The sequence below is a fragment of the Crinia signifera genome, chromosome 4, assembly GCF_055691185.1.
Source record: "Crinia signifera chromosome 4, ASM5569118v1, whole genome shotgun sequence".
In the NCBI taxonomy this organism is placed as follows: Eukaryota; Metazoa; Chordata; class Amphibia; order Anura; family Myobatrachidae; genus Crinia; species Crinia signifera.
The window spans coordinates 319,477-340,119 of record NC_139220.1 but is presented as its reverse complement, the minus strand read 5'-3'; the positions used below and the strand labels follow the sequence as shown (position 1 = coordinate 340,119).

The window sequence follows — 20,643 nt, the reverse complement described above, 5'->3', positions numbered from 1 at the left end:
GGTTATAGCATTACTGCCTCACAGCACTGAGGTCATGGGTTCTATCCCCACCATGTGTTATATATACGGGGCAGTACGGACGGTGTAATGGTTATATTGCTGCCTCACAGCACTGAGGTCATGGGTTCTATCCCCACCATGTGTTATATATACGGGGCAGTACGGACGGTGTAATGGTTATATTGCTGCCTCACAGCACTGAGGTCATGGGTTCTATCCCCACCATGTGTTATATATACGGGGCAGTACGGACAGTGTAATGGTTACATTACTACCTCACAGCACTGTGGTCATGGGTTCTATCCCCACCATGTGTTATATATACAGGGCAGTATGGACGGTGTAATGGTTACATTACTGCCTCACAGCGCTGAGGTCATGGGTTCTATCCTCACCATGTGTTATATATACAGGGCAGTACGGACGGTGTAATGGTTACATTACTGCCTCACAGCACTGAGGTCATGGGTTCTATCCCCACCATTTGTTATATATACAGGGCAGTACGGACGGTGTAATGGTTACATTACTACCTCAGAGCACTGTGGTCATGGGTTCTATCCCCACCATGTGTTATATATACAGGGCAGTACGGATGGTGTAATGGTTAGCATTACTGCCTCACAGCACTGTGGTCATGGGTTCTATCCCCACCATGTTTTATATATACGCGGCAGTACGGACAGTGTAATGGTTAGTATTACTGCCTCACAGCGCTGAGGTCATGGGTTCTATTCCCACAATGTGTTATATATACGGGGCAGTACGGATGGTGTAATGGTTACATTACTGCCTCACAGCACTGAGGTCATGGGTTCTATCCCCACCATGTGTTATATATATACGGGGCAGTACGGACGGTGTAATGGTTAGCATTACTGCCTCACAGCGCTGAGGTCATGGGTTCTATCCCCACCATGTGTTATATATATACGGGGCAGTACGGACGGTGTAATGGTTATAGCATTACTGCATCACAGCGCTGAGGTCATGGGTTCTATCCCCACCATGTGTTATATATACGGGGCAGTACGGATGGTGTAATGGTTACATTGCTGCCTCACAGCGCTGAGGTCATGGGTTCTATCCCCACCATGTGTTATATATACGGGGCAGTACGGACAGTGTAATGGTTACATTACTACCTCACAGCACTGTGGTCATGGGTTCTATCCCCACCATGTGTTATATATACAGGGCAGTATGGACGGTGTAATGGTTACATTACTGCCTCACAGCGCTGAGGTCATGGGTTCTATCCTCACCATGTGTTATATATACAGGGCAGTACGGACAGTGTAATGGTTAGTATTACTGCCTCACAGCGCTGAGGTCATGGGTTCTATTCCCACAATGTGTTATATATACGGGGCAGTACGGATGGTGTAATGGTTACATTACTGCCTCACAGCACTGAGGTCATGGGTTCTATCCCCACCATGTGTTATATATATACGGGGCAGTACGGACGGTGTAATGGTTAGCATTACTGCCTCACAGCGCTGAGGTCATGGGTTCTATCCCCACCATGTGTTATATATACGGGGCAGTACGGACGGTGTAATGGTTACATTACTGCCTCACAGCGCTGAGGTCATGGGTTCTATTCCCACCATGTGTTATATATTCGGGGCAGTACGGATGGTGTAATGGTTATATTACTGCCTCACAGCGCTGAGGTCATGGGTTCTATCCCCACCATGTGTTATATATACGGGGCAGTACGGATGGTGTCATGGTTACATTACTGCCTCACAGCACTGAGGTCATGGGTTCTATCCCCACCATGTGTTATATATACGGGGCAGTACGGATGGTGTAATGGTTACATTGCTGCCTCACAGCGCTGAGGTCATGGGTTCTATCCCCACCATGTGTTATATATACGGGGCAGTACGGACAGTGTAATGGTTACATTACTACCTCACAGCACTGTGGTCATGGGTTCTATCCCCACCATGTGTTATATATACAGGGCAGTACGGACGGTGTAATGGTTACATTACTGCCTCACAGCGCTGAGGTCATGGGTTCTATCCTCACCATGTGTTATATATACAGGGCAGTACGGACGGTGTAATGGTTACATTACTGCCTCACAGCACTGAGGTCATGGGTTCTATCCCCACCATTTGTTATATATACAGGGCAGTACGGACGGTGTAATGGTTACATTACTACCTCACAGCACTGTGGTCATGGGTTCTATCCCCACCATGTGTTATATATACAGGGCAGTACGGATGGTGTAATGGTTAGCATTACTGCCTCACAGCACTGTGGTCATGGGTTCTATCCCCACCATGTGTTATATATACACGGCAGTACGGACAGTGTAATGGTTACATTACTGCCTCACAGCACTGAGGTCATGGGTTCTATCCCCACCATGTGTTATATATATACGGGGCAGTACGGACGGTGTAATGGTTAGCATTACTGCCTCACAGCACTGAGGTCATGGGTTCTATCCCCACCATGTGTTATATATATGGGGCAGTACGGATGGTGTAATGGTTAGCATTACTGCCTCACAGCGCTGAGGTCATGGGTTCTATCCCCACCATGTGTTATATATACGGGGCAGTACGGACGGTGTAATGGTTACATTACTGCCTCACAGCGCTGAGGTCATGGGTTCTATTCCCACCATGTGTTATATATTCGGGGCAGTACGGATGGTGTAATGGTTATATTACTGCCTCACAGCGCTGAGGTCATGGGTTCTATCCCCACCATGTGTTATATATACGGGGCAGTACGGATGGTGTCATGGTTACATTACTGCCTCACAGCACTGAGGTCATGGGTTCTATCCCCACCATGTGTTATATACACGGGGCAGTACGGATGGTGTAATGGTTAGCATTACTGCCTCACAGCACTTAGGTCATGGGTTCTATCCCCACCATGTGTTATATATACGGGGCAGTACGGATGGTGTAATGGTTAGCATTACTGCCTCACAGCACTGAGGTCATGGGTTCTATTCCCACCATGTGTTATATATACGGGGCAGTACGGATGGTGTCATGGTTACATTACTGCCTCACAGCACTGAGGTCATGGGTTCTATCCCCACCATATGTTATATACACGGGGCAGTACGGATGGTGTAATGGTTACATTACTGCCTCACAGCGCTGAGGTCATGGGTTCTATCCCCACCATGTGTTATATATATCGGTAGTGCAGATGGTGTCATGGTTACATTACTTCCTCACAGCACTGAGGTCATGGGTTCTATCTCCACCATGTGTTATATATACGGGGCAGTACAGATGGTGTAATGGTTACATTACTGCCTCACAGCGCTGAGGTCATGGGTTCTATCCCCACCATGTGTTATATATACAGGCAGTACGGATGGTGTAATGGTTACATTACTACCTCACAGCACTGAGGTCATGGGTTCTATCCCCACCATGTGTTATATATATCGGTAGTACGGATGGTGTCATGGTTACATTACTGCCTCACAGCACTGAGGTCATGGGTTCTATCCCCACCATGTGTTATATATACGGGGCAGTACAGACGGTGTAATGGTTACATTACTGCCTCACAGCGCTGAGGTCATGGGTTCTATCCCCACCATGTGTTATATATATCGGTAGTACGGATGGTGTCATGGTTACATTACTGCCTCACAGCACTGAAATCATGGGTTCTATCCCCACCATGTGTTATATATACGGGGCAGTACGGATGGTGTAATGGTTAGCATTACTGCCTCACAGCGCTAAGGTCATGGGTTCTATCCCCACCATGTGTTATATATACGGGGCAGATATATGGTGTAATGGTAGGTATTACTGCCTCACAGTGCTGAGGTCATGGGTTCTATCCCCACCATGTGTTATATATACAGGGCAGTATGGATGGTGTTATGGTTATATTACTGCCTCACAGCACTGAGGTCATGGGTTCTATCCCCACCATGTGTTATATATACGGGGCAGTATGGATGGTGTAATGGTTATATTACTGCCTCACAGCACTGAGGTCATGGGTTCTATCCCCACCATGTGTTATATATACAGGGCAGTACGGACGGTGTAATGGTTACATTACTGCCTCACAACACTGAGGTCATGGGTTCTATCCCCACCATGTGTTATATATACGGGGCAGTACGGATGGTGTGATGGTTATAGCATTACTGCCTCACAGCGCTAAGGTCATGGGTTCTATCCCCACCATGTGTTATATATACGGTGCAGTACGGACGGTGTAATGGTTATATTACTGCCTCACAGCGCTGAGGTCATGGGTTCTATCCCCACCATGTGTTATATATATATACATACGGGGCAATACGGATGGTGTAATGGTTACATTACTGCCTCACAGCACTGAGGTCATGGGTTCTATCCCCACCATGTGTTATATATACGGGGCAGTACGGATGGTGTAAGGGTTACATTACTGCCTCACAGCGCTGAGGTCATGGGTTCTATCCCCACCATGTGTTATATGTACGGGGCAGTACGGATGGTGTAATGGTTAGCATTACTGCCTCACAGCACTGAGGTCATGGGTTCTATCCCCACCATGTGTTATATATACAGGGCAGTACGGATGGTGCAATGGTTATAGCATTACTGCCTCACAGCACTGAGGTCATGGGTTCTATCCCCACCATGTGTTATATATACGGGGCAGTATGGATGGTGTAATGGTTAGCATTACTGCCTCACAGCACTGAGGTCATGGGTTCTATCCCCACCATGTGTTATATATACGGGGCAGTACGGATGGTGTAATAGTTACATTACTGCCTCACAGCGCTGAGGTCATGGGTTCTATCCCCAATATGTGTTATATATACACGGGGCAGTACGGATGGTGTAATGGTTAGCATTACTGCCTCACAGCACTGAGGTCATGGGTTCTATCCCCACCATGTGTTATATATACGGGGCAGTATGGATGGTGTAATGGTTAGCATTACTGCCTCACAGCGCTAAGGTCATGGGTTCTATCCCCACCATGTGTTATATATACGGGGCAGATATATGGTGTAATGGTAGGTATTACTGCCTCACAGTGCTGAGGTCATGGGTTCTATCCCCACCATGTGTTATATATACAGGGCAGTATGGATGGTGTTATGGTTATATTACTGCCTCACAGCACTGAGGTCATGGGTTCTATCCCCACCATGTGTTATATATACGGGGCAGTATGGATGGTGTAATGGTTATATTACTGCCTCACAGCACTGAGGTCATGGGTTCTATCCCCACCATGTGTTATATATACAGGGCAGTACGGACGGTGTAATGGTTACATTACTGCCTCACAACACTGAGGTCATGGGTTCTATCCCCACCATGTGTTATATATACAGGGCAGTACGGATGGTGTAATGGTTACATTACTACCTCACAGCACTGAGTTCATGGGTTCTATCCCCACCATGTGTTATATATACGGGGCAGTACGGATGGTGTAATGGTTACATTACTGCCTCACAGCGCTGAGGTCATGGGTTCTATCCCCAATATGTGTTATTTATACGGGGCAGTACGGATGGTGTAATGGTTCCATTACTGCCTCACAGCACTGAGGTCATGGGTTCTATCCCCACCATGTGTTATATATACGGGGCAGTACGGATGATGTAATGGTTACATTACTGCCTCACAGCGCTGAGGTCATGGGTTCTATCCCCACCATGTGTTATATATACGGGGCAGTACGGATGGTGTAATGGTTACATTACTGTCTCACAGCACTGAGGTCATGGGTTCTATCCCCACCATGTGTTATATATACGGGGGAGTACGGATGATGTAATGGTTACATTACTGCCTCACAGCGCTGAGGTCATGGGTTCTATCCCCACCATGTGTTATATATACGGGGCAGTACGGATGGTGTAATGGTTACATTACTGCCTCACAGCACTGAGGTCATGGGTTCTATCCCCACCATGTGTTATATGTACGGGTAGTACGGATGGTGTAATGGTTACATTACTGTCTCACAGCACTGAGGTCATGGGTTCTATCCCTACCATGTGTTATATATACGGGGCAGTACGGATGATGTAATGGTTACATTACTGCCTCACAGCACTGAGGTCATGGGTTCTATCCCCACCATGTGTTATATATACGGGTAGTACGGATGGTGTAATGGTTAAATTACTGCCTCACAGCACTGAGGTCATGGGTTCTATCAGCACCATGTGTTATATATACGGGGCAGTACGGATTATGTAATGGTTACATTACTGCCTCACAGCACTGAGGTCATTGGTTCTATCCCCACCATGTGTTATATATATGGGGCATTACGGATGGTGTAATGTTTTGCATTACCGCCTCACAGCGCTGAGGTCATGGGTTCTAACCCCACCATGTGTTATATATACGGGGAAGTACAGACGGTGTAATGGTTACATTACTGCCTCACAGCACTGAGGTCATGGGTTCTATCCCCACCATGTGTTATATATACGGGGCAGTACGGATGGTGTAATGGTTTGCATTACCGACTCACAGCGCTGAGGTCATGGGTTCTATCCCCACCATGTGTTATATATATACGGGGCAGTATGGACGGCGTAATGGTTAGCATTACTACCTCACAGCACTGAGGTCATGGGTTCTATCCCCACCATGTATTATATATACGGGGCAGTACGGACGGTGTAATGGTTACATTACTGCCTCACAGCGCTGAGGTTATGGGTTCTATCCCCACCATGTGTTATATATACGGGGCAGTACGGATGGTGTAGTGGTTAGCATTACTGCCTCACAGCACTGAGGTCATGGGTTCTATCCCTACCATGTGTTATATATACGGGGCAGTACGGATGGTGTAATGGTTACATTACTGCCTCACAGCACTGAGGTCATGGGTTCTATTCCCACCATGTGTTATATATATGGGGCAGTACGGATGGTGTAATGGTTAGCATTACTGCCTCACAGCACTGAGGTCATGGGTTCTATCCCCACCATGTGTTATATATACAGGGCAGTACGGACGGTGTAATGGTTACATTACTGCCTCACAGCGCTGAGGTCATGGGTTCTATCCCCACCATGTGTTATATATACGGGGCAGTACGGACGGTGTAATGGTTATAGCATTACTGCCTCACAGCACTGAGGTCATGGGTTCTATCCCCACCATGTGTTATATATACAGGGCAGTACGGATGGTGTAATGGTTAGTATTACTGCCTCACAGCACTGAGGTCATGGGTTCCATTCCCACCATGGCTCTAACTGTGTGGAGTTTGTTTATTCTCCCCGTACTTGTGTGGGTTTCCTCCGGATACTCCGGGTACACTATACTGGTAGTGTAATTGGCTCCCAACAAATTAACCCTAGAATGTCTGGGTGTGTACACATGTGGTAGGGAATATAGATTGTAAGCTCCACTGAGGCAGGGACTGATGTGAATCTCATATATTTAGCCAGATCTGTCACTCATCCCCTGTGTATATAACGTTCCAGCCCAGCGGGATACACAAACCCGCCCCCCCCTAAGGAAAAGACCAGTGTTCTACTCACCCCACCCCCTTGACATCACCTCCCCCCGCCCAGCCAGGGCTACAGTACATGCCCACCATCCACCATTACTCCACAGCCACCATCCACCATTACTCCCGCACCCCCCCTCTGCCAGCACGCCCCCCGCAACCCCCCCTCCCGCAATTCACGGGCCCCCCACGACTTTCCGCAATTCGCTGGCCCCCCGCAACTCCCCCCACCCGTGATTCGCTGCAACCCCCGCAACCCCCCCCCCATCCCGCGATTAGTGGGACCCCCCTGCCCCCCCCCTTCCCGCGATTCACGGGACCCCGCGAACCCCCCTCCCGCGATTTGCAGACCCCCTCCCATGATTCACGGACCCCCACGGCACCTCCCGTGCACCCCTCCCGCGATTCGCCCCCATCCCGTGCCCCCTCCAGCGATTTGCAGACCCCCTTCCGCGATTCGCAGACCCCCCTCCCACGATTCACGCCCCCCCGCAATTCACGGACCCCCACAACCCCCCTCCTGCAATTCACTGACCCCCACAACCCCCTCCCCCAATTTGCGGACCCCCCTTCTCGCGATTCAAGCCCCCGCGCCCCTCCCGCGATTTGCGGACCCCCGCCCCTTCCCGTTAATTGCAGATCCCTGCATCCACCCTCCCGCAATTTGCAGACCCTCCTGACCCCCTTTCGGCAATTCCCACCCCCCAGCGGACCCCCACATTTCACATACCCCCATGAGAATGGGGGATCCTGTACCGCCACAAGCAGGTACCGCCCCTAGGTGGGAAATCCGGCCCTGGCTGCCCCGCTGCAGGTTCCCGCACTGCCAGAAGTGTCCCCATGGTCCTCTGCACCAGCGCCACAACTTTTATCAATGTCTTGCCCACATACCACTATTATACAGCCTCCTGCTCTCATGTACCCTCACTCCCTCCCAGTGGGAGGAGACACTCACCCACTGCCAGGAGCTGCATACTGTCCCCCACCCTCATCCAGTTCTAGGGATGCCCATCGATCATCAATGATTTCAAATCATCGATGGTTTATGGCCGATATTGAATAATTTTGCCATCAATGTGGGAGGACCAGATGGTTTCCCTACATCAATGGCAAAGGAGAACCGATCAAGTTTAAAAATGTTTTAAGGTGCCGGGACACGGAGCATAGCTCTGCCCCCCCCACACCCGACAGTCCCACCACAGAGTTCTGATTGACCCACGGCCTATTCAGTCAGATATAATGGATGACCATCGATAGCTACAACAATCGATGGTTATCCATGTAATAGGTTACTACTATCGATGGCAGGGTGCAAAATCGCCATCAATGCCAACCATCGATGGCGTCTGCACCAATGTCCATCTATACTCTGCAACAGCCAAAAACCTTTACTACCCCTCATGCCCACACACCTCTATCACTGCATTTCCTCCTGTTCTCCTGCCCCGTAACTTCCACCAGTGGGGACCCGCTCACCCTGTGTTGCCCACATTCCCCTATCATGCTTTACCACCCAGCCTCCTGCTCTCATGCACCCTAACTCCCACCCAGTAGGAGGAGACACTGACTCAGGGGCACCGTCCTGTACTCCTGTGCTGCCACGCTGGACCCTCACCCACTGGCAGAAGCTGCACAGTGTCCCCCACCCTCCTCTTTAGTCCCCCTTATGCCCACACACCCCTATCACTACCCAGCTTCCTGTTTTCCTGTGTCGTGAACTCCGCCAGTGGGGAGCCACTGACCCCAAAACACCCTACTATACTATTGCACACACACACACACACACCTAAACAACATGCACACACACCCCACACACACCCACAAATGTCACTGTACCATCCACACTATCAATGCACATCTTACTCTGTAACCGCTTTTTAATTAAACAAAAGAATACACACCCCCTTCCAAATCATATGCTCTCTATGTAACACATTTCACCTATAACTCAAGTTGCAATACAGGGCATATTTCATACAATTCTAACCACATTTCTCATATACAAACGTTCACAAATTAAGGGGGCGCAGCCCCTTACGCCGGTGTGAAGAGCGCCCGTAGGGCGCGATGAATCACCTAGTGTTTATATATACTCTGTACAGCGCTGCGGAATATGTGTGCGCTATATAAAAAAACAGTACTCTTTACTTAGTTGGGCGCCCACGATCTCCATCGCGGGCGTCGTGGGTAAAGAAATCGCGGTGATCGCGGGCATCGCGGCCAGTACATTAACGGCCGCGACGCGATGCCCGCGATTTCCCATAGGGTTCAATGTTAAATTTAGTGCTGCCCGCGATTTTACATTTAATGCTTCAATGGCCGCGATTTGGCCATAGGAATCAATGTTAAATGGGCTACAGAGCCCAAATAGGCACAATTAAAACTTAAATGTCCCCCCAAATTTGTTACGCCACCCCACAATCCACGCCAACCCGAAGCGTGGCGAGCCCGCGAGGGGCGGCGGTACGCGTCCTCCGACCTTTTCATACCCCCACTATCCACGTCGGCGTGGAGTTGAGAATAGAATAGTGTGGCGAGCGCAGCGAGCCACCGAGCCCGAAGCGTGGCGAGCGCAGCGAGCCCCGCGCGGGGACGTGGATACCTTCAAAGGTAAACGTGGCCCTACGCGGGCTTCACAGGTATCCACGTCCCCTCGCGGGGCTCGCCACGCTTCGGGCTCGGTGGCTCGCTGCGCTCGCCACACTATTCTTTTCTCAACTCCACACCGACGTGGATAGTGGGGGTATGAAAAGGTCGGAGGACGCGTCACGCCGCCCCTCGCGGGCTCGCTGCGCTCGCCACGCTTCGGGTTGGCGTGGATCGTGGGGTGGCGTTACAAATTTGGGGGGACATTTAAGTGTTAATTGTGCCTATTTGGGCTCTGTAGCCCATTTAACATTGATTCCTATGGCCAAATCGCGGCCATTGAAGCATTGAATGTAAAATCGCGGGCAGCACTAAATTTAACATTGAACCCTAAGGGAAATCGCGGTGATCGCGGGCATCGCGTCGCGGCCGTTAATGTACTGCCCGCGATCACCGCGATGGGCGCCCAACTAAGTAAAGAGTACCAAAAAAACTAGTAATATATATATATAACATTGTAGGGGCTCTGCACACACTAAATTAACTGATAATAAATAGTGGAGATTTGGTTCATGAATTGATCAATGCATTTAAGCCTGCAGCCCCCTTCACGGGACCCCACTTTTCTGCAGGTCCTAACACTATTGCTGAAAATGGCTACAATACACATAGCTATCACATCAATGTTTGATTCCAGGCATGCTATCAGGTCTGAAGCTCACAGCACACTGTGCTTTTATAGGTGAGCAGTTACCAACACACCTGTCACTAATCATCTAGGGAACTGGTTAACATAAGCTATGGAATCTTAGTTAAAAACAGGGTGCATGAGAGAATGTGACCACAATAAGACTAATTAAAAAAATTAATCTAATAAGCAATATATACACTTAACATCGATGTTATGTGTATATATTGTTTATTAGATTAATTTTTAAATTAGTCTTATTGTGGTCACATTCTCTCATGCACCCTGTTTTTAACTAAGATTCCATAGCTTATGTTAACCATTTCCCTAGATGATTAGTGACAGGTGTGTTGGTAGCTGCTCACCTATAAAAGCATAGTGTGCTGTGAGCTTCAGACCAGATAGCATGCCTGGAATCAAACATTGATGTGATAGCTATGTGTATTGTAGCCATTTTCAGCAATAGTGTTAGGACCTGCAGAAAAGTGGGGTCCCGTGAAGGGGGCTGCAGGCTTAAATGCATTGATCAATTCATGAACCAAATCTCCACTATTTATTATCAGTTAATTTAGTGTGTGCAGAGCCCCTACAATGTCTGTTTAAACAATGTGGTCACAAGCCAAAGGGCACCCCAAAACTAGGTAAGGTGAGTGCCGATGTTAAGTGTGTGTGTATATATATATAAATAAATAACCCTTTATACTATATGTGCAGGTGTTTGCCAATCCTGAGGATGTCCTCAACGCTAAAGGTGGTGATATAAAAAAGTACCTCAGGACCGACCAGGACGTGGAAAGGGTGCGCAGGTAATTGTGGGATCTGTGTAATATATTGCTGATTAGTTCCATTTTACATGTATACTGAATTTATACATCCTTCTCATTTGGGACTAAGTAAAAACCGGACCCCCGGAGCGCCAGACAGGACATTCCGGGGGGTGTCTTGTCCAGGGAAGCAGGGGTTGGGGGTAGTCCCTGTTATAGCTTTCACCAGGGACATGGGGAAGGGGAGTTTACAGCCTCCCCGTGTGGTCTGGACCCCCCCCCCCCCAGCTGCGCGCCGGCCCCTGCCGAGACCCCAGCTGCGCGCCGGCCCCTGCCGAGACCCCAGCTGCGCGCCGGCCCCTGCCGAGACCCCCAGCTGCGCGCCGGCCCCTGCCGAGACTTTTCCCATGATAAATGTTTGGGTTATTGAGAATTCAGCTCATAGTCATGTAATTGCTGCAGTAGATTATCTGCCACTAGAGGGCACCAGTAGGCCTCATGCAGTGGCCCCACGGGTGGATGTGTAGAATGGATTTACTAACCTACGTGTAAGTGCGAATTCTGTGCTGATCAGCCAATTGGCAGTGACTTTATTTCCTGTCTAGTGTCAGTTAGAGACAGAACATGAACATTTGCTGCGATATGATAGTAAATTATCTGCGCTGCACAGCAATATTTTTGTTCCTACATTTTAATAAATATTCATGTATTTGCCAATTTGACACTTTCCAGGTAATAGAAGTTTACACCCAGCGCCTGTAATATGACATCACCAATCCAGGGCCTCTATGGACCCCTGACAGGGCCCGGTCACACCCACTCCTGTAGTCCCTCATAGTGCTTTGCACAACATCTCCCTCTGCCATATTCCTCTGCAACTAGAGTGCAAGCTCTGCAGGGACTAAGTAAAAACAGGACCCAGACAAGACCCTGTAACGCCAGACCGGCCATTAAACTCTGCATTCCGGAGCTTGTAGTGTCTGGTCTGGGGGCTGGGGGGGGGGGGGGGGGGGGGGATGCCTGTGATAGCTGTCACTAGGGACATGGGGAAGGGGAGATTACAGTCTCCCCGTGTGGTCCGGACCGTTCCGGTACTTGCTACATGCCCGGACCATACAGGGAGACTTTATTCCCCCCCCCCTCCTTCCCTGATGACAGCTGTCACAGGCAGCCCCCCGGACCGGACACTGCAAGCTCCGGAATGCAGAATTTGATGTCCAATCCGGCATTCCGGGGTGTTGTCCAGGTCTGGTTTTTACCCATCCCCAGCTCTGCAGACTACAGAACTTCCCACAGTGCTGGCAGATAGGAGAATAGGGCTCCTTCTCTGTACAGAGGCTGCGCGGTCAGTGACATGTAATAACGTCTGGGTTATTATGGGGTGTCCTGGGCTGTCGCCATAGAGCTGCACAGTATGCAGGGACTATGCCTCTGTGTGTAGATATGATGTATCTGGACAGCTGCTGATCTCATACTGATGGTCACATCCTTAATGACTCGTCACATCAGCGTCCTGCAGATTAAGGACGCGACATGTCAGATTTAGTGTTTCTCTTATTCATAGCATTGGGCTCATACAGGCTGCAGGCCATCTCTTCAGGAACAGACGGGTATAATACATTCAGGACGCTGTGCGGAGAATGCAGCCAGAGCCAGATTAAGGTCTAAATGGGCCTGGAGCTGAAAATTATCAAGGGCCTATTATGTGCAATATTAGAGGTTGTGGCCAGCACCTAATAATGTGGGGGGCGTGACCAGTGTTCTGGTTGGGTGGTCTGCTCATGGGTGTGTCTGTATTTGTGTAAATACTTTCAAATAATTATATATGCCTGGAAAAGGCAGGGGGCTGGCATAAGAAAAATGCAGGGAGATATATTGGCGGGTGCACTCCAAAGGTGCACCCGCAGGACGCCGATGTCCTAAGATACTTGCGGGGTGAGGTGGCACTCCAGTCATAAAAAAAATACTGAAAGCCGAAACTTGGTAGACAACATTTCAGCACCTTTTATGTGGTCACCTAAATTTACCACACCATTTACCCCTTATACAAATCATGCAACACAATAGTAACCCCCTTATACTGTACTTGCCTCTTACACATTGTGCCACATGGAATGAGCCAAAATTCACACCGACTGATCCAAAATTCACACTATTTCACACTATGGCGCACAGATTGAGTAAAAAATTCACGTTATGCTACACAGATTAAGGCAAAATTCACATTTTGCCACATGGATTGAGCCAAAATACACACTATTAAACCAAACAGATTGAGAAATAATGCACAACATGCTTCATAAAATAGGGGCATTGTGCGCCAAAGGTGCGCATTAAAAATTTACACCATAATGCCCATTACATGTTAAGTCACACACCATAATGTCCATTACGTATTATGCCAAACACCATAATGCCTATTAAAAATTATGCTATATAAGTGTTGCTTACCTACAGTACATGTTTATTGCCGGCGGTTCCATGTTCATTGCTAGGGGTTCCATGCTCATTGCCAAGGGTTCCATGCTCGTTGCCATGTGGGATTACATGCTCATTGCTAAGGGGGAATACATGTTCACGGTAACTGGGGACTGTATTCAGAGCACTGCATGTCCCGGCTATTTGAAATACCCCTTTCACAATTGAAAATGCAGGGACTTACCCGGTAATATGGTCCCAGGATCATGCAGGGACATTCCCGGACTGGCTCCTTTTACACCAGCCTAGTCCCTGCATTTTCTGGTGTGAGGGGGAGAGAAAACCACCCCCGCCCCCCTTTAAACAACCAGCTATATCCCAGCTATATCTTCGGAACCAAGTGACCCAATTACATGTAGGCTTCAAATGATTTTTGTCCCGTGAAACTGGGCCGTTTGGTTCCAGAGAAATCTGTCCTCAAACAACATGAACAGCCATGAAATTACAGGGGAAATTTACCAATATGAAAAACCTAGTTTTTCGTATTGGTTTTTTCCCTACGGTTGCATACGACTGTTTAAGTCGTATGCAAACTCGTGTTCCGGAGGGGGATTTACAAAGCAGTCAGATACGACTGCTTTGTAACCCTCCGATGGTGTAGCCATCTGTATTAGCGGCCGTATATACGTCTGCTAGTACGAATTATTTCTAGCAATCTGCACGGATCAGTCAGATCCGTGCAGGCTGCAAGGTGGAAAAAAAAAATAGAAAAATAAATAAATAAATAAAAAAACGGCGTGGGGTCCCCCCCACAGCCGAAACCAGCACCAGGCTGACAGAGCCTGGAGCCGGTAATTAAAAATCAGGGAACCCGACAAATAGGGGCTCCCCGATTTTTAACAACCAGCCCCAGGCTCCAGGTCCGGGGCTGGTTCCCAAAATACGGGGGACAAAATGACTAGGGGTCCCCCGTATTTCAAGAACCAGTCCCAGGCACAACCAGCCGGCAGGGTAATGTCACAGCCGGGGGGAGACTTTTTATGCAAGTCCCCCCGGCCAAAGCATTAACCCTACCGACCAGTCAGCCTGGCCAGGGGCCCTGGGGGAGTGGGGACCCCCCCAATGAAGGGGTCCCCCCCCTCCAGGACTTACCTGACCAGGCTGAAGCCTGGTACTGTCCTCGATGCCCCTGGGCGGTGGGCATCGGGCTGATAAATGGTGTAAAAATAAGGTTAAACTATTGTTTTTTACTGTGGCACTACAAGTGCCAGCAAGCCTCCCCAGTAAGCTGGGACTTGGAGAACCACAAGTCCCAGCCTGCTGGCACTTGTAGTTCTACAGTTAAAAAAATAGTGCACAAAACACACTGATACACTTTTAAAATAAAACTTTATTACATACAAAGCCCACACATACTAATACTTACCTATCTTCTTTCCGTAGGTAGCCCTGATGTCCTGTGTCGGCGTCTTCTGGTCCTGTGTCGTCTTCTTCCTCCATGTCGACCGTCGCTGTCGCCGTCCGGATCCGACGAAATCCATTTGGGAAGCTGTGGAAGGAAACCATACTCACCTGTCCCAGCGCGACGTAGTCCAGGTAAGGGTCTTGGCAAAAAAACAAACCGACACGCGAAACCAAGCGGACAGGGAGACGCACGGTGTTTGTTTACATCGTGCGGCTCCGCCTCCCGAATGCCGCTATTGGCCGCCTTGCGGCCTAGCGGCCAATCAGGAGCCGCTAGGCCGCAAGGCGGCCAATAGCGGCATTCGGGAGGCGGAGCCGCACGATGTACACACAGTACCGTGCGTCTCCGTGTCCGGGCTGGATTCGGATGTCGGTTTGTTTTTTTGCCAAGACACTTACCTGGACTACGTCGCGCTGGGACAGGTGAGTATGGTTTCCTTCCACAGCTTCCCAAATGGATTTCGTCGGATCCGGACGGCGACAGCGACGGTCGACATGGAGGAAGAAGACGACACAGGACCAGAAGACGCCGACACAGGACATCAGGGCTACCTACGGAAAGAAGATAGGTAAGTATTAGTATGTGTGGGCTTTGTATGTAATAAAGTTTTATTTTAAAAGTGTATCAGTGTGTTTTGTGCACTATTTTTTTAACTGTAGAACTACAAGTGCCAGCGGGCCCTTTAATGCCCAGCAGGCTGGGACTTGTGGTTCTCCAAGTCCCAGCTTGCTGGGGAGGCTTGCTGGCACTTGTAGTGCCACAGTAAAAAACAATAGTTTAACCTTATTTTTACACCATTTATCAGCTCGATGCCCACCGCCCAGGGGCATCGAGGACAGTACCAGGCTTCAGCCTGGTCAGGTAAGTCCTGGAGGGGGGGACCTCTTCATTGGGGGGGTCCCCACTCCCCCCGGGGCCCCTGGCCAGGCTGACTGGTCGGTAGGGTTAATGCTTTGGCCGGGGGGACTTGCATAAAAAGTCTCCCCCCGGCTGTGACATTACCCTGCCGGCTGGTTGTGCCTGGGACTGGTTCTTGAAATACAGGGGACCCCTAGTCATTTTGTCCCCCGTATTTTGGGAACCAGCCCCGGACCTGGAGCCTGGGGCTGGTTGTTAAAAATCGGGGAGCCCCTATTTGTCGGGTTCCCTGATTTTTAATTACCGGCCCCGGCTCCTTCAGCCTGGTGCTGGTTTCGGCTGTGGGGGAGACCCCACGCCGGTTTTTTTATTTATTTATTTATTTTTCTATTTTTTTACACTGCAGCCTGCACGGATCTGACTGATCCGTGCAGGCTAAAACGCAAATAGAACAGGAAAATGGTGTTCTATTTTCCTGTCGTATTTGCGTGGGTGTTTTACACCACTAAGCAGCCGTATTATCAGTACGGCTGCTTAGTAAATCAGAAACCACCATTCTTTTGAATGGTGATTTCTGTCGTATCCTATCGATGGTGTAGGACATTCGTATTTGTAACTACAAATACGAATGTCCCATCTTTAGGAATACGATTTGTTGTATTTTTGGGATTGTAAATCCCGAAAATACAAATTCGTAAAAAAAAGGTGTATTTCTCCCTACGAATACACCTTTTTTCTACGAATCCATTTTGGTAAATGTCCCCCTACATTTCAGAAATGAAAAAAATTGGTTTACCCGCAATATCTCTAGAACCAATGAACCCATATGGACCAGGTATCATATTGAAGGCCCAGCGATTTGGGTTCGAATGAGATCAACCTCGAGCTTCTGTAATGCCGGAGGGGGAATTGGCAGCCGTTGGAACCGGGTGGGGGTCGGAATTAGCGGGTCCCATGTTATCCTATGGGGAAAACCTTCCAGGTTTGCCTGTCTGTATCTCCGATTCCTGGGGGGCTACCGATGCGGGGATGGGCTCGTTGGAAAGCCCTGGCGCTCAGCTACAAAACAGGAGTGTGGGCCTGGAGCTGTAGCTCCATCAGGCCCATTGTTAATCCGGCCCTGAATGCAGCAGGAGGGTTATGGGCACGATTATCTTACACAGGTGCAGGTGGGAGTTATTCTCTAACCAGGGAAATGTTTTCCTGGTTACAGTAAGATTTAGGGCTTTGTGCAGATGAGTGTAATATAATATAACAGCCACTGACCAGGTTATATTAGGGCCTGTTGACATGACATCGCTTTGCTCTGATTGCGACAGAGACGCGGTCACAGACGGAGTCCGGCCGCGCTCAGTCACTGCGGTTACTGCATTCACACAACATGACATTGCCTGTAATGTAACTCTCACTGGGATTCTCTGTTTACAGATGTCACCTGAACGACATTGAGAATATCGTCCCGTTTATCGGTATTGGCCTGGTGTACGCCCTCAGTAATCCTGACCTGTACCTGGCTCTTCTACACTTCCGGATCTTTGTTGGGTCTCGGGTCCTGCACACAATCTCTTATTTGTTGCCTTTGCCGCAGCCCAGCCGAGCTCTGACCTTCTTCGCTGGATTTCTTGTCAATGCCTCGATGGCGTACACTACTCTGCGGAGTGTCGCCTTCTTCTGATCCGCTGTCCCTCAGACGCAGTGATGTCAGGAGATTATCTGTGACCTCGTCTCCACATTCCGCAGCATGTCTTCATTACAAACAATAAATGTGGGTTTGCCGCAGGTCTCTCTGTGATGCTTCTTTCTGTAACACTCCCCAACAGACACAGATCATACCAGTAACACATAACCGCGTATACGAGGGATAAGTCACATCACCAGGGATATCCGGCCAGGAGCTGATGTCACAAACACTCCCCAACAGACACAGATAATACCAGTAACTCATAACCGCGTATACGAGGGATAAGTCACATCATCAGGGATATCCGGCCTGGAACTGAGGTCACAAACACTCCCCAACAGACACAGATAATACCAGTAACACATAACCGCGTATACGAGGGATAAGTCACATCACCAGGGATATCCGGCCAGGAGCTGATGTCACAAACACTCCCCAACAGACACAGATAATACCAGTAACTCATAACCGCGTATACGAGGGATAAGTCACATCATCAGGGATATCCGGCCTGGAGCTGAGGTCACAAACACTCCCCAACAGACACAGATAATACCAGTAACACATAACCGCGTATACGAGGGATAAGTCACATCATCAGGGATATCCGGCCTGGAGCTGAGGTCACAAACACTCCCCAACAGACACAGATAATACCAGTAACACATAACCGCGTATACGAGGGATAAGTCACATCACCAGGGATATCCGGCCTGGAGCTGAGGTCACACACACTCCCCAACAGACACAGATAATACCAGTAACACATAACCGCGTATACGAGGGATAAGTCACATCACCAGGGATATCCGGCCTGGAGCTGAGGTCACAAACACTCCCCAACAGACACAGATAGTACCAGTAACACATAACCGCGTATACGAGGGATAAGTCACATCATCCAGGGATATCCGGCCTGGAGCTGAGGTCACAAACACTCCCCAACAGACACAGATAGTACCAGTAACACATAACCGCGTATACGAGGGATAAGTCATATCATCCAGGGATATCCGGCCTGGAGCTGAGGTCACAAACACTCCCCAACAGACACAGATAATACCAGTAACACATAACCGCGTATACGAGGGATAAGTCACATCATCCAGGGATATCCGGCCTGGAGCTGAGGTCACAAACACTCCCCAACAGACACAGATAGTACCAGTAACACATAACCGCGTATACGAGGGATAAGTCATATCATCCAGGGATATCCGGCCTGGAGCTGAGGTCACAAACACTCCCCAACAGACACAGATAATACCAGTAACTCATAACCGCGTATACGAGGGATAAGTCACATCACCAGGGATATCCGGCCTGGAGCTGAGGTCACAAACCCTCCCCAACAGACACAGATAATACCAGTAACACATAACCGCGTATACGAGGGATAAGTCACATCACCAGGGATATCCAGCCTGGAGCTGATGTCACAAACACTCCCCAACAGACAGAGATAATACCAGTAACACATAACCGTGTATATGAGGGATAAGTCATATCACCAGGGATATCCGGCCTGGAGCTGAGGTCACAAACACTCCCCAACAGACACAGATAATACCAGTAACACATAACCGCGTATACGAGGGATAAGTCACATCACCAGGGATATCCGGCCTGGAGCTGAGGTCACAAACCCTCCCCAACAGACACAGATAATACCAGTAACACATAACCGTGTATACGAGGGATAAGTCACATCACCAGGGATATCCGGCCTGGAGCTGAGGTCAAAAACACTCCCCAACAGACACAGATAATACCAGTAACACATAACCGCGTATACGAGGGATAAGTCACATCACCAGGGATATCCGGCCTGGAGCTGAGGTCACACACACTCCCCAACAGACACAGATAATACCAGTAACACATAACCGCGTATACGAGGGATAAGTCACATCACCAGGGATATCCGGCCTGGAGCTGAGGTCACAAACACTCCCCAACAGACACAGATAATACCAGTAACACATAACCGCGTATACGAGGGATAAGTCACATCATCCAGGGATATCCGGCCTGGAGCTGAGGTCACAAACCCTCCCCAACAGACACAGATAATACCAGTAACACATAACCGCGTATACGAGGGATAAGTCACATCATCCAGGGATATCCGGCCTGGAGCTGAGGTCACAAACCCTCCCCAACAGACACAGATAATACCAGTAACACATAACTGCGTATACGAGGGATAAGTCATATCATCCAGGGATATCCGGCCTGGAGCTGAGGTCACAAACACTCCCCAACAGACACAGATAATACCAGTAACTCATAACCGCGTAAACGAGGGATAAGTCACATCACCAGGGATATCCAGCCTGGAGCTGAGGTCACAAACCCTCCCCAACAGACACAGATAATACCAGTAACACATAACCGTGTATACGAGGGATAAGTCACATCACCAGGGATATCCGGCCTGGAGCTGAGGTCACAAACACTCCCCAACAGACACAGATAATACCAGTAACACATAACCGCGTATACGAGGGATAAGTCACATCACCAGGGATATCCGGCCTGGAGCTGAGGTCACAAACCCTCCCCAACAGACACAGATAATACCAGTAACACATAACCGTGTATACGAGGGATAAGTCACATCACCAGGGATATCCGGCCTGGAGCTGAGGTCACAAACCCTCCCCAACAGACACAGAT

The 20,643-nt window shown here is 49.1% G+C and overlaps 1 protein-coding gene across 2 annotated transcripts in view; it reads left to right on the top strand.

Annotated features, from left to right (window-relative positions):
- MGST1 (microsomal glutathione S-transferase 1) overlaps positions 1 to 18,062 on the top strand; it is a 47,682-nt gene extending 29,620 nt beyond the window's left edge. For both annotated transcript variants that reach the window (XM_083180711.1, XM_083180710.1), the window contains 2 exons: positions 11,493 to 11,584; positions 17,712 to 18,062. In XM_083180711.1, coding sequence (XP_083036837.1) covers positions 11,493 to 11,584; positions 17,712 to 17,958 — 339 coding nt within the window. In that variant the 3' untranslated portion in view covers positions 17,959 to 18,062. The remainder of the gene's footprint in view (positions 1 to 11,492; positions 11,585 to 17,711) is intronic.
- The last annotated feature ends 2,581 nt before the right edge of the window (positions 18,063 to 20,643 follow it).